The sequence below is a fragment of the Chenopodium album genome, chromosome 20 (assembly GCF_948465745.1).
Source record: "Chenopodium album chromosome 20, dcCheAlbu1.1, whole genome shotgun sequence".
Taxonomy (NCBI): Eukaryota; Viridiplantae; Streptophyta; class Magnoliopsida; order Caryophyllales; family Amaranthaceae; genus Chenopodium; species Chenopodium album.
The window spans coordinates 37,194,087-37,215,878 of NC_137853.1; the positions used below are offsets into that span (position 1 = coordinate 37,194,087).

Sequence of the window (21,792 nt, forward strand, 5' to 3'; positions counted from 1 at the left end):
CCATTTGTCAAACATACCAATAAAACTTTCACGGCCTCAGGCTCTCAAACTCATAATCAAAGATCAAGTAGATTAGCTCGTGTTTCTAGATTATGAGTAATTGAGTATAGAGTATTCATCTAAAAGTTTTATTTTAATTTTTTTTTTATAAGTTGCTCTATTTTGTATATCTGTATCACTTGAAAATACATTAGCATGCACATTCAAATTTTCAGAGGTATATAATAAGAAATTCAGATATCATTTCACAATTTAATAAAAGTCACCTTAACCTACATCTTAATATACACATTTTACGTATTTTATCACCATTTTAAAATTTGACTTAGGGCCTGTTCACATTTACTGAACTGAGTTGAACTGAATTGAACTGAATTGAATATTTAATGAGAGAAGGAAATTAAAAGCTGAACTGAACTGATTGGAGTTGAACTGAACTGAACAGACCCTTAGTCTATATTCTATATACTCCTTCTATCTCAATTTTTTATTTATTATATTAAAGATTATTATTGATTCCTCAAACTTGAGTTAATATGATTAATCATCCTAACAAATACTCCCTCCGTCCCCTTTTGATAGTCCCTTATGGACAAATTTTAGTCCCAAAATGTTCACCCCATTTGTTTTTTTTCAACAACCATTAACATTATTTTTTTTACCAAAATTCCCTCCACTTTGCAACAATACTTGTGCAAATTTATATTTTCCATGTAAATTTTGATTTTCCACGTACTTTTATTATTTTCTCTCTCTACTATTTTGCACACCCAATGTCAATTTACTTTTTTAATGTACTTTAACTATTCTTATTTGTGTTTATTAATTCCCGTGTAAAATGCCCATAAAGGACTATCAGAAGGGGACGGAGGGAGTACCACATAATTTATCATGCACTCACTCACAAAACCTAATCCTCACATACGTATGCAGTAATAAACCTATAATTATTCAATTTCACGTGATTTTCACCTATCATAAATTCATACTACGTAAGTTCATAACAAACCTCACAATAATACAAATCTGGTTGAAAATTATAACGTCTTACGCACATAATTAACGACTTTAAACATTCAACACGTCACCTCACACATCATGACACAACCATAAACTCATTCACTTTCATTCTTTAGTCCTTCGCTTTCCCTTGCTTACCTTACACCCTTACCTAACTAACCATCTTCATTACAGAACTTCACCGGGTCAAAGATGCCGGGCCCCGGCCCACACATGATATACACACTAGGATCGGGCCTGGGCTTGATGGTTGCATCCAACGGTAGATTCAGTCCCCACCACTGCTTGTGCTACTCCATCAACGCCTTCTTCGGGCCGGATATCGGGTCTTTCATGGAGTGGCTAACCTCCACCGTTGGATTTGGGGATTCTGTGGTGTCTGCTGTAGCTGATTACATCCACCATCCATTTTATTATGTGGTGTTGTTGAGTTTACCACTTTCTCTCCTCTACTCTTGGGCTTCTAGAGTTGCTCTTCAAAAGGGTATTCTTGATTCTCTTTCTGGGGTTAGTAATTGTGTTGTGTTGATTAATTTTGTTTATTTATGGTTTGTGTTTGTTAATTAGTTTGATTATTGTTGTTAGCTGAGTTAGTTTAGTGTTTTGTATTGGGATTCTAAATCTAGTAATTAATTAAGTTCAGGTGTTTTGGGGTCTGAATTTGGTAACTGGGTTGTTAAAAGCAAGTGAGCATATTGCTAATTTCCTTGATTAACGCTCAAATCATATCAGCATTTTTTAGTAAAGGAGGTAATATTTGGCAACTGCAACTATTGATTTATGTATACAGTCATACAGAATATTTATATAAAAAAATAAAATAAAAATATGGCCAAGTCAATCTAGGATGCTTTTTTATATTACAACAATGTAATTGACTTTTTTTTTTTTTTTTTTTTCCTTTTTCCTGAAGGTGCCCCTCACTAGGCTGCAATGCTTTCTTCTGATTTCGGCTGGTTCTTTGTCACATTTCTTTCTGGACCATTTATTTGAGGTATGTTCATTCGCCAACACTGTGACTGACTGCATCTTGTAGACTTGTAGTATGTAGTGATACTAATTATAAAGCCAATGTTTAGATAGGAGAACATTGTGCCTCTGATGTGGTTATAATTTAATTTGTTTACATAATCGAGGTTCTTGTTTGAAGACCTTCCTAGTCTTGTTATGTGTTGGGAGAAATGCTGTATATATCGAGTTCTGTTGTGTTATCAGGCATAACCTTTTGGATTGATCCTTGCTACTGATTTTTGTCCAATTGCTATACATCAATCCATGCTTTACATTAAATTTAATCTTCTTTATTGTGTGTGTGTGTGTTTTTCCTCTCAATTCTCAATGCTTATTAATCTAGGCTAATTGACCTAACTCATCACCAAAGCATCGATCAAACCATGCATCGTACTCTGTGTGTACCTTCTCTCAATTCTTTATCCTCTTGAATTCTTGTTGGAGTTCATATAATGGTTGTGGTTTGTACATATTTTTCCTTATATAGGGTATAATCTACTTATAGAACTAACTCATAGTATCTTAGTATCTGATCAAATTGTCTTGAAGTTATGCAGGAAAATGGGAAATCATCTGTATACACTTGGATATTGAGCACTGGCTGGTGGGAGAATCGTGCCCCCATCAACCCAGATGCCGTGATAGTGATTAGTCTATTGTGCACTGGTTTAATTCTGGGTTTTATATACATCCACAGGTATTCCTTTAAAGATATAAACAGACTTATAAGTTATAATGAACTTGCATTTTTCGTTGTGTCTCCCATAAGTAACGGCATCTGATAGATTCTAATTTGATTTTTACAGAGTAGGACCTTCCAAATCCATAAAAACGCAATATACTCAATCCGTTAAACTGATTGTTACCATAGCAGCTTTATATTGCTTATGGTGTGCAAGTCAGATATATCTGGTACAACCCCGTCGACCAGCTGTTGGGGAAGAGGCTGATCTTGGAGTTCTGGTGTTCTTATTCATATATTTCTTTCTCCCTCATTCCTTGTGCATTAGGTCCATGAACCCAAAAAACTATCATGATGTAGACGAGCAACTTCCCTTGTAGAGTAAATTTAAGGAACATTCAAGTGTTCATGGAGAATCGCCTAATTCAGAGTGGGTCCTGAGCTCCTGACTACTGACTTGGTTTGACATACAAAGCCCAGAAGCTGCATTGTTATGAGCTGATGTCTCCTATTTTCGATTTATTTGGCCTGAGCACTGAGCAGTGGGTGTTCATTCATGAGCTTGTTGTATCATAAAACCGTGCACAAATAACTCCCTTTCCCAGTTACTATTCTGTCATAGAACGGACAATCGGTTGTTTATACGGAGTATCACAAATTCACAATTCACATTCAAGTTTGTAAAGTAGTAAGCATAGAAGCAATGGCTACTAGAATTAGCAATATGGGGTATTCTACTTCATATCTGATTCTCTGATGCTACATGCAGAGGTTCTGACTTCCTGAGTCCTGATGCATTTTTTTGTAGCCAGAGCACATTTGTTGGTATGAATCGTATAGTTCCAATTTTATCAGATGTCTCCGAAGAGACTGGTATGAATTGTATGATTGCTATTTGTTCGTATGATAGCAGCAAGTTTTTCCATTGCCAATCAAAGAATTTGGGTAATATTGACTGTAATCAACTTACTAACAGTGGAGAGAGGTGCCTCACAGGCCAAAGAAATGATCTTGTTGAAAAAATGCATTCAATCAATAGAGAGATTTACTCCAAACTTCCAAAGATATGTTCATGAAAATGTGCAGCAACATAACTGTGTTCGTGATCACGAGCTGTGAAATTTGACAAGAAATATATCAAATGAAGGGAAGATTGAGTGACATCAACTAGCCAGACACATTAATACTCTGTGATTATTTTTGCAAATTTGCAGCTATCTTTGTGTTTCAGTGCCTGACTATAATTTCACTGGCTCATTTCAATTCGTAACCGTTGACATGCTACTTGTGAAGCAATATTTCTCCATTTAATGCATGAATGTGGAGTAACATCTTCCCATACCCTTAAAACATTCCTAGCTTTGGGGAAGGGCAATATATAAACATGCAATTGGTTTCATTGGTGTAAAATTATAGCCAAAAGAAATGTGGCAGTCCAAGCAGACAAAATGGTCTTGCCCTTGTTCTTGGTCTTATAATGTTTTCATTACAGCTTGTGGAAGGATGTCCGAATGATTCGATCTTTGTCATGTTAGTTTTCTCTGTTTTTGGAGTTGTCATGGCTATCAAAAGACATATTGAAATGAAGAGATTGGCTAGCAAAGGTTATGATGGCAAGGGATCCATCCGCAATACTAGGAGCATCAACTCAGCTGTGACAGTTATTAATTGCAGGTCTAAGTATGAAGATGAGGCTGGTAATGATGAATCGACACGAACCTGTTCTTTTCAAACTCTTTCAGGCAATCAGTCTAGAAAATGGAACAACAATTTTGCCAGCAACTTGAGAAATGGATCTCGCTCTATGGGTCATCATATCTTCTTACAATGAATATCAAAGTAGCAAAGTAGTTTTAGTTAGTTTAAGCAAAATAATAAAATTAAGATGCATTTAGGGATGCCAACTTTTCTTTCTTCTTAGTCTAAAAAATGACAGTATTTGTTCATGACTTCATGAGTGCTAAATTGGTCTCTGTTTTGTACCTCAATAGTCATATTGTGTTATTATATGGGTGGAGTTATGTCCTTTGAATTGTCATTAAATCTAGGAGCAAATCTTTGACAATAACTTGGATCTTGGGCCTTGCTCTAGAACCAAACTAGCACACTAGTACCTCGATGCAAAAACTATAACCCTACTAATGCAATATTTTATAATGAAAATGCAGTCACCTCATATTACAATTCATAACTTAGCAAGCAATGACACAAAGGACGTATCCAAATCTTTTGTTGATCCCTTAATGTGTGTACCACTTGTATGTCACTTTTTTTTTTGGTTGATATAATTATAATCTAAAATTTAAAGTTAGAAGTGGTGGACCAAGTACTAATAGAAAAAAGTGGAACTCATATAATACACAAATTGTGGGATAGAAGACTCACACTCATTAATTAAGGACAATCTACAATGCAATTATGCAAAAGATAATCCTAACAACTGACATGTCTGCTAAGAGATTCATTTTAATCACAAAGCCTATGTCCCAGCAACCGTAGCAAATGTTTTCTTAGGTTATTAATGGGTAGAAAGCTTATTGTTAGGGTTTCCTTTCCTTCTTCCAGTACTCGCGCAAAACAAATTTTGGAAAACCATAGTCCTTGTGAGGTCTCCGCTATATCTTGATGGATAAATTAATAACATAAGGCACTGCTATTCGTTTCATTCCCTTAAATACTTATGTAGTTATGCACATTATATGTTTGGCTCGGGTTGTAACTTGTAACCGTACATACATTTCTGTATTATGTCATAAAGATGTGATGTAGGGAAAAATCATGCAATCACAGAAGATGCAGCAGAATGTTATTCATTGAGTAATTCCAAGTTTCTCTTCTTGAGAAACAAGGAGTGTTTCTCATAGGGATAAACTTGTCTTTTTAGCTAGTAAATCAAGGATAAAAATGTAATTCCCTAAGGGGCCGTTTGGTTGGGGGGTATAATCAAAGGGAAAGGGAATGGACAAGCCCCATTCCCTTTGTTGTTGTTTGTTTGTCATCATCTATCATTCCCTTTACCCTTTTTTATTTTTGTGTTTACCCAAATATCTTTTACACCGATTCCCCACCCCCCTCAGACTTTAGCATTCCATTCCCCTCTCATTACCCATCACTCTCTCTCTCCTCTCTTACCCTAAAAAATCCTCAGCATCCGTCACCCCTCATCGGAGCTCCGGCCACCACGACAACCAACCGAGATTGTACACCGGTGACCATATCCGACCGATCCCCACAAGGTACGATCTCCGGCGACCGTAATATTCATGTTTTCGTTCTAGATCTACCTTAATCATGTCGTTTTTTTTGTTTTATTCATAAATTGTTGGGTAGTTTATACATTATTCCTAATTCTTGAGGAATTGTTCACGTTATCAACCACCTCCATAGTGATTGATGTTCATTTGTTGTTCACTGTTGCGATTTGAAGGATTTATCGATTTTTTTTTTTTTTTTTTTTTTGTTTGGAATTACGAAACAGTGTATATTTGTTGTTGTTTTTTTTTCCTCCTTGAATGAATGCTAATTTGATGTTTATATATACTAATGTTCATGTATATGTATATATTTGTTTAGCTTGAGATTTTTATATATCTTGAGTATAAATGATATGTATGTAAACTAGTCAATGATATGTTGTTGTTGATGTTCTTTTCTACAGTAAATGGCTCGAATTGGTACTTCTTTGAAAAGGAAGAGAAATTGGGACTTTATTCGATTCATAATTACTATGATTAATTGTGTTGTGTTGCTACATTTGATGTGTTACTCAATGAGAAAAACTATATACAATTCCCATTATCTTAAGCTAGATAAAAAACTAGAAGGAAAATGAGATTGCACAACTTGAATAGAATGATTAGAGAAAGTGACACTTTGTGTAGGAACTATCTTCGTATAAATCGATACACATTTGGTGTACTTTTAGAAATGGTTAGAGATATTGGTGGTTTAAATGAAACAAGAAACACATGTTTGGAAGAGATGGTTGCGGGCTTCTTATACACATTAGCTCACCATAATAAAAATAGAATGATTGGTGCACATTTTTATAGAAGTGGTGAAACTATTAGTAGACAATTTCATGCTTGTTTGTTAGCAATCTTAAAGTTACATAGTATTCTTCTTAAGAAACCAACTCCAATACAAGAGGACTGCGACGATGAAAGGTGGAAATATTTCAAGGTAAATTAAAAAACCAACACTTTAATTTGAGATAAAATAGAGATACCATTACATAATTTAAAGTGATATTGTTTGTTTTGTAGAACTCATTAGGTGCCCTTGATGGTATAATGATTCTAGTTAATGTTCCTTGTGAAGATCAATCCAAATATCGCACTAGAAAAGGTACCCTTGCTATGAATGTACTAGGAGTATGCTCACCCAAAATGGAATTTATATATGTCTTACCTGGTTGGGAGGGATTGACACATGATGGTCGGATTCTTCGAGATGCTATTTCTAGGCCTAATGGGTTGAAAGTTCCAAAAGGTAATTTGATTGACGTAGTAGACTTTATTTGAAATTGACTCAGTAAGAAGTAATTTTTTTAAAAAAATAAAATTTGTCAAGGTTGTTATTATCTATGTGACAGAGGATATACTAATGGAGAAGGATTCCTTGCACCATATAGAGGGCATCTTTATCATCTTAGAGAATGGAATAATGGCCCCCGTCAACCTCAAACCACCGAAGAATATTTCAACTTAAGGCATGCAAAAGCTAGAAATGTAGTTGAGAGATGCTTTGGGTTACTCAAGGGAAGATGGGGAATTCTTAGAAGTCCTTCTTGTTTTAGTTTACAAACACATGGTCGAATTGTGCTTTCTTGTGCCTTATTACATAACTTGGTAAAAAGGTACATGCTTGAAGAATTTGATGATGATGATGATGATGGTGGTGATGCTAGTGATGAAGATGATGTGGAGTACATAACCTCCATTTTTGTAACCGATCCATGGACTAATTTTCGAAATGCAATGGCCCAAAATATGTTCAATGATTGGAGGGCTAGACACCGCAGAGTTACTTTGTGATATTATTCTTGTTTATTAAACAACATTGTATTTGTTATTTGAACTTGAGACTTGTATCTTTATTTCAATTTCGTGTTTTTTTTTTTTTTTTATTGTTGTATTAAGTCATGGATGTTGTGTTGGACTTATAATAATTTCCTTTATGTACTTGTATTGAATATTTTGTTTGTTAATTTCATTTTTATATATATGCAATGTTATTTTGACATGTTAATATGGTTCAAATGTTTTAGTAGGATGGATGAAAGTAGTGCAAGTGGAGGTGGAAGGGGAAAAAACAAACGATTTTGGACCGCTCAAGAAGATAAAGTTCTTGTAGAAGCATTGTCAGAGCTAGCTGTTGATCCTCATTGGAAGTGTGAAAATGGGTTCAGAAGCGGCTACATGGTTCGCTTAGAGGAGATCATAGGTAAGGCTCTTCCTGGTTGTGGGTTGAAGGCTATGCCACACATCGATTCTCGACTAAAGACACTTGGAGCAAAGTTTAGGGCTATTTCTATGTTAAATACAAGTGGATTGGTTTGGGATGATTCCAAAAAAATGGTTTTTGTGGACCGGGCTGTTTATGATGAGTTTTGCAAGGTATGATAACTTTTTTAAGGTCATGAACTTTTATTTTGAATACTTGCTATTTTTGTTTATATTCCTATGGTTGTGGATGCTTAGCATTTTTGATATTTTTTTATAAAGATTTGAAGGATTATTTATACAAGGAAGCATAGGAACTATAGTTAGCAGGAACTATTTATACAAGTGCTTCAGTTTTTAAATAAAAATCTAATTTCAAGATTTTGTTTGTAGTGCTAGCAGGAACTATGTTTTGAATAGTTAGCAAGCATAAGAACTATAGTTTAGAGCTTTAGACTACCCTGCCACTATGAGAAACATTATGAACAGAAACTTAGGGTAAGATGCTTCATGGTGTTCAGGCTGTGATGTTACTTATAACTGAGAAATTGTTATAATAGTGTAGAGTAAGAATCTCCCTGTACACAAGGATTTGGCTATTAAGCGATGTCCCTGTAAACATTATGATCAGTTATGTTATGGAAGCGAAATAAGGTAAAATATGCAGGCTTATGCTCATTTATCTATCCTCTATTGTATTATATTTGATTATATTGTTATGTCCTTTAAATATTGTGCTCCCATAAGCTTAGCCCCTGGCATTATCACATTTATTTGCATGAGAACTCCTATGTGGAATGTCATTTAAATTATGTTTAAGATACCTCATGATATTGTATATTTGAGCATTTTGGGAATTTTTGTGTTTTTTAGAAACATCCAAGCTGCAAAAACTTGTATGGAGTTTCATTTCCCCACTTCCATGAACTCATGAATGTTTATGGCAAGGATTATGCAACTGGAAAACCAGCTGAAGATTTCGTTGAAGCAATCAACAATTTGCAAACTGTTGCCCCCTATAGGTTTTACTCGATTCAAGTGATGATGAGGGAGTTGCTGCTAGTGGTAATGTCACTCAGACCGTTACTTCTCCTCCTTCAAAAAAGATGAAGACTGAAAAAACTTCCAAAAAAAAAAAGAAAGACAAAAGGTGGTGTTGGAAGTAATGAGTTGGCTAGCTTACAAGCATTCATGAAAGACATGAATGTTCATCTTTCCACTATGGCAAATGTGATGGCACACACTGATGATCGTGAACAACGTGCGGATGAAAGAAAGCAAAAATTAGTTGAAAAGAGTGAGCAAGTGCTAGAGGAACTACTCTCTTTCAATTTAGAAGGTGTCACGGAATCCCAAGTTTTTGAAGTGGCTAACATTCTAACCGCACAACCAAACAAGCTCATGGTATTTTCAAAGTGTCCCGACGCTTTGAAAAGTGCTTATGTTAAGAGTCTTCTACGAGGAAGTGGAAATGTTGATGCTTAAATCTTATGTGGTGGTTTCATGTATGGTTTTTAACTAGGTGTTATTCACAAGCTACTACTTTTGGCATGAACTTTATCTAGAAAGGACTATTAGCAAAGACTTGGGTTGAATGTTAATCTTATTAGAACACTTTTGGTATGAACTTTTATTTAGGATCAAGTACTTTGCATTGGTATTATTTTCACCAAGAGGTGATTACTTGGATTTGTAATCAATGGAGCTAGAAAGATGTTATTTGGAGATTTTTTTTTTTTTTTTTTTTTACAGGAAAAGACGATATAGGTTGATGGAATATTTTTTTAAAAAAAATAAAAATAAAAACATGTTCTTCAAGTTTCATGAAGAAACAGGTTTCATCAAATAATAACAAGTTATTTTTGAACAAAAATTAAAAGAATTTAAAAACTCAAAATTTGATTCCTTGGCTTGAACCAAACAGTCACAAAGGGAATCAATGAGCAGTTCATTCCGTTTCCTGGACACAACCAAACAACTAGGAAAAATCAGGGGAATCCATTTCTTTCTCCTCCATTCCCTTTCTTCATTCCATTCCGATTCCCCTCTGCGAACCAAACGGCCCCTAAATTTTTTCTCCTTTTCCACAATTACTGACATTTTAGTTTGTACCATTGAAGCACCTTTCTCTCCACCATTGAAGCAACTTTTGAGGTTAAAAAATCACTTACCCTCTAGGGTTAACAATGTCCTTTCTTTCTCCACTTTTCTTAGGGTTTTCGTAGAACTTGGCGGCGAAGCCGCCGGATAAACTGCCGGGAATGGTTGTCGAGATGGTGGGTCGGGGTTGGTCTATGCTGTGATGGTGGGTTGCTGTCTAATCTGGGTAACAATTCCACCATTGTTACGTTGATAAGTTCAAAATAAGGAAGCAGGAGAGAGAAGGGAATGAAGGACATGAGTGAATCAGCAACCAAAAAATAATAAAATATTATTAAAGTTGCTTTTATTTACAATTCTTGCCATTTTGAGAAACACTAAATGTTTCTCAAGAAGAGAAACTGGGGCTCCCCCGTTATTCATTATATTGTTCTCTATTTATGTGAAATTATGAGTGTCCTTTTTAAGGAAATTGATTTTGGCACCCCCCTATGTGAGAAGAGCATAGAAAACTGTGCTCTCACATAGGGGGGTGCCAAAATCAATCAAGGGTGTGCCAAAATCACTTCCCTTTTTAAGTTTAGTTTGTCATAGTTAGGCACACGGAGAGTTATTATGTTGTCATTCATTCTATGTCGGTTTAACGGTCAGTTAGATTTTTTTACATCAGACATCATATAAGTTTTGTAACGTTCAGGAGTATAGGAATCAATAAGTAAAGCAGGCATGGGTTCTAAAACAAACTCAAACTGCCCAACATTGGGCCTTTTACTCTTACTGATGATGTCGACGGCAGAAATTGCAGAGGCAACGGCAGATGTTGTTTTCGTTAGCGTAGTTTTAGTCACAATCCTCGGTGGGGTTATCGTCGAACGCATGATCTATAGGTTCAAGCATCCCAATAATAAGTTCATGGCACCGACAACATCAGTGACTCATGATAGCAAGTCATTAAATTTGCATCGCAAATCAAAGACCTTCGGTAAGGTTGATCATTATCAACTTATGCTACATACTGTTGAAATAATAAAATAGAGATGAGAGCAGGGAAAGAATAATAAAGGTTGTATTCAATCCATTTAAAATTGTACTACATTGCAACATTTATATAGTGCAAAATATAACTAAAAATAAGGAACATAATCCCATGATCATTGATCATACTAAGATTAACCCCCACTAAACTAACCCACTACCATTATGATTCCACTAACATTAGGAGTTAACTAACCACTAACAATTTGAAGCAAATATTCCAATACATACTTTATTTGGCTTCAATTCAATTGTAAGTGTACATTCATGTATATATTTATATTAGTTTCATAAAGATGTATGGGCAAAATCGATTTATGTATGTGTACAATGGTCAATCGGTTATAAAATGTTACTTCACATATCCAGTGTTGAAGCCTTTTAGGTTGAGAAGTTATGAGTGCTACCGGAAACAACCCTAAATGGGGCCTTTTTCTAGTAATGGTACTAACAGCGGAAAGAGCAAAGGCGTTTACGCCAGATGCGTTTATTGTAGTCGTGATTGGCGCCGGACTCGTTGGGGGATTTACCCTTTACTATAGGCTCCGTTGGAAGAAAGAATACAGAGGCAGACGCTTTCTATTCGTGACCAACAATAGTAAAGAACCAGTAATAAGTTTGCATACGTTGCAACTTCCAGCGGACTAGATCACTTGAAGACTATGAAGAGCTTTGTTTGCCTAGTTGTCAATAAAGTGTTTGTATACATAGCTACATTAAATTCTACTTCATGTTAAAGTACATGTTTGTTATATAGTTACATTGAATTGAATGTGTGAATTATGCTTAAGATAAAATATAGAAATGTGGTGTCTGATTATATTTGTTTCAACGTATGTTATTTAAGTGTTTTTTTTTTTCTTTTTTTATTTTGTTTTTTTTAATAATAGTTGAAAATATTGACGTTTAAATTCATGCATATATCAATTAAGTTATCAACCAAAAAAAAAAAAAAGAGACTAATATGAACTTGTATAAAAAAAATGAACTTGTATTAAAACGGTCATTGCCTGGGTAAGATGAGTGAGTGTTCATTAATGAACTTGTATCAAAAAAATGTCCATATAAAAAACTTCCTTCTCATCTAATTTTCTACCGTAGTAAAACGGACAATGGGTTATTTAAATTATATATCCACATATATACCAGTTTGGCTGTTTGTACATTGTGAAGTAAGTTTTGATAAGATGGCTAATAAAAATAGAAACTTTCCTAAAAGGGGTGTTCTCCTAATATGTCTAATGTTCCTTGCAGCGGGACTAGCAGATGCAATGACCCCAGATGCATTTATTGTAGCCGGCGTAGTTGTTGCATTCATTGGCGCACTAGCCGTCCGCCCGTCCATGATCAGATCAAGCTGTGGAAGAGAAGAGCTAGGAAGATGAAGAAGGTTGCATCAATTTTAGTGACTAACAATAGCAAGACACTTACCAGCATTTAGTTTACACCTTACTGGATGAAGTAAGGATTGGAACGAGCAAAACATCTGTTTGGATCAGTTGTTTCATCATGTCCAGCATTTACGCCGGATGCATTTTTATTTTTTAGGCGCAGGATAGTCCATTATCATTTTGTGTTTGATATTTGCGATCTTTAAAAGCATCTTGTCTTGTAATATGGCCTGTTCTCTTCATCATAATTTTGCTGAACTGAAATTATTTTTATTGAATTGAAATTATTTTTGCTGAACTTTAATTAATTTTACTAGAACTGAAATTATTTTTGCTGATATTCTATTATAATTCTTCGTCTTTAAGAAAACTGAATTTTACTGAACTGAACTTATTTTACTGAACTGAAATTAATTTTACTGAACTTCAATTATTTTTATTTAATATTATTTTTTTAAGGTGAAGAGAACAGGGCTTATGTGTAGCATTATATTTCTTTTTTTGAAGGGGGAGATTAAAATTCATTAATAATAAGCCATACGGCACTTACATAAGAGACCGTAATCGAACAATACAGAGACAACAGAATCAATTACAAGTTCGAAATAAAGGAAACTACAATTGCACGCGCAAAATGACATTCTTAAATACCCTTGGCTCATATAACGCTGTCCTATGCAGCCTCTTGCAAGGGGGTCTGGCAATATGTTGCTGTTTCTGACGTGAACCTTCATTGACTCAGAATCCCGAACTCCTCGACTAGAAATCAAACTTGGTACCATACACTTCGCCATTGACAATACAATCTCTGATTCAAACACGGACCCCAGCCTGGAAGCATAACCCTTTAGCACAACCCAACAGAAGATCAAACCAAAGCCCCAAAGCCAAAACACCCGGTTCAAATCATGCACCAGAAGATCGGCACACCGATCTGCACACCCCATAGCACACAAACACACCACACAAAACGAAAAAATAACAAACCCTAAAGAACACCACACACAACGACTAAAATAAGAAAAAGACAAAAAATTAAAAACGAGACCTACAAACGAAACCCTAGCAAAAGACCCCGCAACCAGTCCAAGAACCACCATCCAAGCACCAAGGTACACCAACCCAACCCAGAAACCACCGTACAAGGAAGCCCGACCCGCAGGAACCCGCCCGAGAAACCCAAACCCCACACGACCATGAGCCGCGGCAACGACGTCTGGAAACACCAGACTAAGAACGGCCCTACGCGAGGGACTCAGAGGAAACTCCCTCCCCGTTCTCCTGCAACACGTCGCGACGACGACGGCCACGACGGAGGAGCAGAGACACGGCGGGGAAGCGGGGAATAAGAACGGTGGCAAGCCGGCAACGAGGGATAGCGGTGGCCGGAAAGGGAAAGCGGCGCAAATAGCTAGGTCGACCGGACAAAAAACCAAAAGAAAAAAAGAAAAAAACACCTCCAGGAGGTAGATCGGAGGCTCGCCGACATAATGGCATGGGCATGTAGCATTATATTTCTTGTAGTATGTGTAACATTATATTTCTCTCTATAATACGAGTATTACACTATTCCTTTAGGACTGCCTCAATTATTTTTCCTGATCCTACCCAACTCCAAAAATTGTTTTGAGACTAATTCCCAACTTTCTAATCTTATTGTGTGACGGGCTTAAATTTCAATTCATCAGTTCATTTAATTTCAATTTTTAACATGCTAATTATGAAACATTTTGCCGCATTTAATTCATGGATTCAAAGTAACATCTTCCCTCAATCCCTACCCTTACCTTAAGGACGATTGATATATACATGCAATCGTTGCTATTCATTTTAGACGTCAAGAAAAATAATGATGCAGTCTTATAAGCGCAGAAAATGGACTACTGCCCTTGTTCTTGGTCTTATGTTGCTCTCATCAGAACTTGTGGAGGGATACACAAATGATTTCATCTTCGTCGTGATAGTTTTTTCTGTTTTTGGAGCTGTCATGGCTATCAAAAGACGTGTTAAACTAAATCGTCTCAGCAAAGGTTATCCTGGCAAGGGATCCATTGGCATATGCAATAGCATCAACTCAGTAGTGCCAGTAAATTGCAAATCCAACTACTACGAAGACAAGGCTGATTATCATCTTGATGTAGGTAACACGCATACCTGGTCTTTTCACGCTCTTCCTCTAGACGGTTTTATATCCTGCAGTGTTAAAATAGGAAAAACTCGAGGAGCTGAAGCTAAAGCTGTTTCATGGACGTTTAAAATACCCAAGAAACATTGTATGACATCTTGTACATGGACTCTAAGAAAAAGAGGCTTAACCGATCTTCCTATCATGTTAGCAAGAACCACTATGACATATCGAACAGTAGTTCTGCCAACAAATAGCCGGATGATAACGAGATGAATTGGTAATCTTTGAGTGATGATATAATATTATGGGCTATGTTTTTTCTTAGAGGGGGAAGAAAATCACGACGAGTACATTGAACGCAAAGATGCATGTTAATTACGAAATTATAGACATTTCATCAATTTTTAGGTGTTTTTTTGGATTGTTTCTTACAAACACATAATCATCCTCGTCAATTTATGGGGTGTTTGGTAAATGGGAATTGAGGGTGGGAATGAGATTTTCAATCCCAAATTTAAAAAAATCTCTTGTTTGTTAATGGGAATGAGAATAAAGAAGGGAATGGGATTGGGAATAAATGGGGTGAATTCCCACCAATTTATTACCTAGGAAGGGTAGGTAATAAATGGGTGGGAATGGGAATATATGGAAAATGACAATTTTGCCATAAATGAAAAGAATGGAGAAGAAAGATTAGTAAGGGTAATTTTGTATTTTTGTTATTTATTCCCCATCTATTTCCATCCACTATCCAAACAAAGTATTGTTATATATTATTCCCAACAATCAATTCCCAATCTCTTTCCCTCATTTTAATCCCCAAACTCCCATTCCAAACGCCCCGTTAGTGTATTATTGTTGCCTTGTTGGGCTGTTGCTTTTCAGGTGTCAATAGCCCTAAATTCAAAGTAACTAGTGAAAACTATTACTGTAACAAAATGGCCAAAATGACAACTTTAATTTGTTACACTTATGGAGTACTAACAATTAGTTGTGACCAGAATATTCAATGTCATGTTACTTACCTATTTACTCCTGAGTCCACAAACAGTGGCGAATTTAAGATTTTATACAGTCAATAATAAGTTTTTTTTTTTTTTTTTTTTTTTTTTTTTGGTGTTTTAAGAGCCACAAGGGCGGGGTGAGAATCGATCCCAAGATCTCCTGAAATTGGGAGAGAAGCTCAAACCACTTGTGTTTTGGGTGTTTTTGTCCCTCGGGAGAGTTACAGCTCGAAGACTGGTCCGGTGCGGCCTGTACCTGCAAGACAAACGGAGACACCAGTTGGTAGGTGCTCCGCCTCCGACGATCAAGTTAGTAACTTGAAGGGAGAGAAAAAGGTGCGGAAATTTAGGTGGGGATCTGCTCGGATTCCAAGCTCAGTTGTCTCTATCAAAGGGACAGTTTGTAATAAAATGGAAAAACGTGCCCTCCAAAAGAGGGGATTCTCCCTATTTATAGGGTCCTTGGGAATTGTGCCCCTGATTAGGTCACAGAACCCTAATCAGTGGTGGGCTGCGCCGCATTGCGACTTTCTCGGGATTTGGGCCTGAAGGCCGTCATTTTCCCAAATATCTGGGATGACACGTGTCAAGCAGGGATAGGTCTACTTTGGACCATCCTGGGGCTGACACGTGTCGCTCTCTGGTTGGTCCACATGGCGGGGTAAAATTACCCTTAACAACTTGAGCTATCCCTCACTCTCCCAGTCAACAACAAGTAAGAGTATATTAAGTTATTTTATAAAATCTAATTTAAACATAATTTTTTATTTTTATTATTTTTTTTTTCCAAGTTGTGTGAAATCGGTCATCACAATCTTATCAAGGCAAGACTCTTGGATCAATTGGGTCCATTATAGGTCAAGATGTTTTCAAAGTGTAAGTAGGATTTAATTCGTTCTCGCTTTCTTATTTATTTTAATTGCAACATTTCAACTTTTCTACCTCTTTGTTAGCTACTTGTGAAGGCGGGGCTAAGAAAATTTGTTACTCCCTCCATCAGTGTCTTCTACATTGTTATAATCGCAACAGTAACAAATATTTGGTCCAATTATTATTAATTGAATGAATATCCAATTGGGAAAGTCAATTGGTTACCATATCTTAGGTCCATTTCAGACTTAACGCAATTTGGTTTCACTGCTCGGGTTATATTTCGACAGCTCTATTTTTTTTTGTTTTTTTTGAGATAATACTGAGGATTTCTAGGACTATAGTTTATAGTAATTAGAGTCATATATGACTCAAATAACCCACGTTGGTAATTCACATGGTACCAACAACAAGTTATATTATTACCAACCAACGTATGTAATAATATTTTTTTTCCAAGTGCGACATAAGTGAATAGACGAATATGCCCTTACTATTTTTTCCAAGTGCGACGTAAGTGAATGGACGAATATGCCCTTATTATAGTCATGGCCGCAAGGGAGTGAAACCAGCCATCAATGCCACCATTACTCCATTAGTACGAATTCTTTGGCCCTCCTCCACCATCTATGACTTTTGCAGCATCCTTTTTATTTTATTTTTTATCTTTCAGTTTTTATCAATCTTTCGTCCACCGCTCAGTCGTCAGAAAAAAGACCTTGTTATTATCATCTGAAGGAGAAAAATGGCGACCATTCCCTTAACCTTACCTTCAACTGAATCTAAACATCCTTCTGCATTTTGGTGCCATATTTTTGATCCAAATAGCAAATTCATTGTTAATTGGAATCGATTCATATTGTTTTTTGTAATTTTGAATTTGTTTGTTGATACCTGCTTCTTCTTCCTTCCAATTGTGAAAGGCAATATTATCTCAATCGATTTCGAATCAGCTGCGAGGATTTCAATTATGCGAGTAATTGGGGATTCTGTTTATATTTTAAATATAGTCGTGCAATTTCGCACGGCATATGAAACTCATGAACTTAGGGTTTTTAGAAGAAGAAATTTGATTAAAGATCCTGGGAAAATTTCTAGGAAATAGCTAAATTCCATTTTTATTTTGGACCTAATTGCAGCATTACCATTACCCCAGGTATTCGAATTAGGGTTTTGATGAAATAGTCGTTTTTTTTTTTTTTTGAAAATTCAAACAAATTAAAGAAATTGGTATTAATTTGTTTGAATTTTCATTGATATACCAGGTTTATCTATGGTATAGAATTCCTGAATTAAAATCTTCTTCTGCACCAAATGAGAAGATATATAACACTTTATCAATGATTATATTCATCCAAAATTTGCCAAGGATATGCCGATTGTTCCCCTTAAGAAGAAAAATCTTTGAAACGTCTGGAAATTTGACATACCATGGTTGGGCAGGGGCCATTTCATTTCTCATACTCCATGTAGTCCTTAGTCAAGTAAGTAATGATATCCCATGCTTTATGTTGGTTAACATCATGCTCTAGCGTGTACGATCTATTGTCCCGGTTAAGTAAAAATAAATAAATTAATTAAAAAAAAAAAAAAAAAACTGATTTTCTAATGTAAATGCAGCTTGTTGGAGCTTGGTACTATACAAACTACATTTTCCTGCTAACGGAATGCAAGTACATAGTATTCCGGAAGCAGGGTAATACAAACGTTACCGAGGCTAATTGGAGCCAATTGCTTGATAAGTGTGACTTGAAATATGAATTAGAACATGGAATTTACTCTGATGTACATGAGAATGGAATTGGCTCAAGAAGTTTTCTTCAGAGAATCATGTATTGTTTCTCCTGGGGGCTTAAGAGTTTAAGGTGTTCTCTCTAACATTATACATGTTGATTGTCATAAATTTAGTAATTTGCTGTAACTACTCAGAGTAGTTACTACTCTTGTAGCTTTTGCTGCTAGAATTTGCTGTGAAACAGGATATGATTATCTATTGTACCTAAGCAACCTGACTTATCCGATACAAGAACTTTGACATCAAAAGATGTGCAAAAATTAGGATTAGAAAGTGTATACAATGAATTAATCAAAAATTCAGAAGTCATTCAATTGTTCATTATATGTCACTGTGTGCACCAGTGCATTAATGTTATCACAAACTCTGTCCTTGTTTCAAGAGTTTCCTCTCCTTTACAATTATTGATCTTTACTTTGTATAATGCTAATATTTTGCTATGTAAATTGCAGTTCCATGGGACAGAATTTTGAAGCCAGCTTTATGGCTGCAGAGACACTTTTCAGTTTTTTCATGTCTATATGTGGTCTGGTTCTATTTGCAGGTTTGATTGCTCAAATGCAGGTAATCTGCTCTTCTTTTTTTTTGTTTGCAAAATAGTGTGGGCGTGTAAGTTTTATTTTCAAAAAGCTTCTGTAATTTTTGACTAGTGCAATGACAAGGTCTAAAATGAATTTATTTGATATACTATGAGAGTTTAACTACTAATCTGAACCCACAATAAAGTTCTAAATGTAGGAAATTGCATAGTCTGAAATTCTTAATGAGATTGAGAGACAGAACAGATAAAACAAGAAATGAAATAGATAGATTTAAGGCTGTAAGGTTTAAATCTTAAGAACATGGCAACACACTGAAGATTATTTGAACTCGTTTTATCTCTTCTCGCTGTTATATATGCTTTTAATCCTTTTCTTACTGAATGTACTGAATATTGATAAGAGACTTAGGAAGTATATGTAATCATGCCAGTTGATGTCTTCATCTGATTGTTTTATGATATTGTTTTCTATGGTAGCGTTTTGGACTTACTCAATAAGGATTTGATGTCATGGAGTAATCTCACCCCAATGTAATGATAAATTTGATAATTACAAAAGTTGAAGGATAGATTTATTTAGAGGATGAGTATGTATGAATTCTAAGTTATAGATTGAAGATTTCCTGATTAATTTGGCACTGTAAAGTATTAACTAGTTATGGTAGCCTTAGTACCATGTTATCTTAGTGATAATCAACTTCCTAGTATAATTTGTGGTTGTTATTGCCTACATTAGCATTGTTTGATATTTGACAGGGAGCTTTTTATTTCATTGTTTAGTCTAGTATCCAATCTGCAGACACAGAAGAAGAGCAGCATGTGATAAAACTTAGAGAGATTGAAGAGTGGGCTAAGCTCCATCAGTTACCTCCAGACCTAAAGAAGCGTGTAAGACAAACTGTTTCGTCTGAGTGGATATCCTCTACTAGGTTTGACGAAATGTCAATATTGGATTCACTTCCTTTAGAACTGCAATGTGATGTTCGCAGAAAATTTTCCTCGGATCTTGTTTGCAATGTAATAAACTCGTTTCTACTTTTGGTCTACTTTTCTATCCATATCACTATACATTTTCTCACAAATAATTCTGTTCAAATTCTTGATCATTTTTTAATACAGAGGAAAATAGTTGTGATATGTTTTGATTTCTAATTTGCTGCAACATTCATGACTGTTTTTATGCTGGTTTAAAGTTTTTGTAAACAAAGCATCTGGTTGGAAATTGTACAAGTCTTTAAGAAACCAAAATTAGGCAATTTGGCATCTGTTAATCTGCATATTAAATTTCTGTGATTGCAAATTCTATTTCTGTTCCAGAACTGGTAAGAATAGTTCGCAAAACACAATTATTCACATGACAGCATTTTTGTACATGTTTCTTTTGTACACATGATGCAGAAGCATGAGAAGTGAAAATGCCGGACTTCTCTTTGAGATTTTTTTTTTAAATTTTGTTTTTTTTTTTGGGGGGGGGGGGGGGGGGGGGAGGTGGAGTTGTTTGCCTGTGAGATTGTTGCTGGATATTTCTAACTTGCTTGGGGCCTGGGCACTACATAAACCTGTTTTCTGTTTCCATGCACGTGTAAACTATATACATACAATTTCTGAGAGATCATGAATTGGTTACTGCTCTAATTAATTTTTCTGATTGTACTTGCTCATCTTTCAGTTGCCTTTGTTTACAAAGTTGGATACTCACTTGGTGCACTCTTTCTGCGGATATCTTAGAACATTCTCTGGTACTAAAGGCACATACTTGATGGTTGAAGGAGAGCCAGTTAGGAAGGCGTTTTTCATATATAGTGGGCTGTTAGAGGCCATGGTCTTGGATAGTGGATGTCCAAGCCTTCAGGAAGGTGATCTGTGTGGCACGGAATTATTTACTTGGGCTTTACAGCCATCAGCATCAACTCATAATCTTCCTCCATCAACCCAAACAGTCTTGTGTCTCACGAATGTCGATGCATTTTGTATTCTAGCTGCTGACTTGAAGCTTCTGGCTGTCCAGTTTTATCATGACTCAAAGTTTCAACAGGCTTTGAGTAGCCATTCCCAATGAAGAGAAGAGCAACAAGCTGCTGCAACTACTATTCACAGATGTGACCTTTAGAAATTTAAGTCTGAGGTTATTATTCTCCCTTGGACATTCCCCTAGCTGTGCAACGATTTCATTTATAAAAGTCATTTTCCATAAGCTGGATCATCAATACTAAAGTTGGGAAGCCAAAGATAGTGATAAGAACTGGAAGCACTGTATAATGGCATATTTTGCTCCAACTGCGTTGGCTCTTGTCAATTGGATTTGTTGAATGAGACAGATCGCCGTTGCTTAATCTAGACAAAAATTAGCAAAGCTCTACTGATCTTGTAGTTGGATGAGATTTGGAGGGATCTGCACAACAATATGATGGTATACTGGTACGTTGAACAAAAATTCTTTTCACCACATGGTGAAACATACTTTGTTAACCTATATCTATTTTTTTTAACTCAAATACTTGTTATGGACTACTCGTACATTCCGGTGAATTTTTTGACCTTCCGAATCAGTTTTATATATTTGTTTGAGAATTTCTGAGTGTATCTAAAAGAATTGAATTTGAATTTCTTGCAGCATGAATTCATAGTTTGTTAAGCATGGTCAAATCCTTGCATTTTGTATGCTACAGTGTAGCCCCTGCTTATGATGGACATATTAGCAGACTGCTTGCATACCTAATTGATACATATTTGAAGATCAGAATAACTGGCTAAATATCTGACCACACAGA

General features: G+C 35.7%; 3 protein-coding genes and 1 pseudogene across 4 annotated transcripts; all 4 read left to right on the plus strand.

Moving 5' to 3' along the window:
* Positions 1-1,123: 1,123 nt before the first annotated feature.
* Positions 1,124-3,541, plus strand: LOC145599034 (uncharacterized). The gene is made up of 4 exons (XM_081655448.1): positions 1,124-1,527; positions 1,934-2,014; positions 2,589-2,728; positions 2,838-3,541. The coding sequence occupies exons 1-4, from the start codon at positions 1,213-1,215 to the stop codon at positions 3,091-3,093; spliced, it is 792 nt and encodes a 263-aa protein (XP_081511574.1). The 5' UTR covers positions 1,124-1,212; the 3' UTR covers positions 3,094-3,541.
* Positions 3,542-5,815: 2,274 nt separating this feature from the next.
* Positions 5,816-9,884, plus strand: LOC145597832 (uncharacterized). The gene is made up of 3 exons (XM_081654078.1): positions 5,816-5,949; positions 7,986-8,331; positions 9,031-9,884. The coding sequence occupies exons 2-3, from the start codon at positions 7,987-7,989 to the stop codon at positions 9,265-9,267; spliced, it is 582 nt and encodes a 193-aa protein (XP_081510204.1). The 5' UTR covers positions 5,816-5,949; position 7,986; the 3' UTR covers positions 9,268-9,884.
* On the plus strand, positions 6,274-7,909 carry LOC145599366 (uncharacterized; annotated as a pseudogene). Its single transcript, XR_014103740.1, has 3 exons — positions 6,274-6,895; positions 6,979-7,204; positions 7,286-7,909. The product of XR_014103740.1 is annotated as an uncharacterized LOC145599366 (transcript).
* Positions 9,885-18,299: 8,415 nt separating the features above from the next.
* LOC145597162 (cyclic nucleotide-gated ion channel 18-like) lies at positions 18,300-21,080 on the plus strand. Its single transcript, XM_081653319.1, has 4 exons — positions 18,300-18,550; positions 18,933-19,044; positions 19,802-20,038; positions 20,691-21,080. Exons 1-4 carry the CDS (start codon positions 18,300-18,302, stop codon positions 21,078-21,080), a joined length of 990 nt encoding a protein of 329 aa, XP_081509445.1.
* Positions 21,081-21,792: the final 712 nt, after the last annotated feature.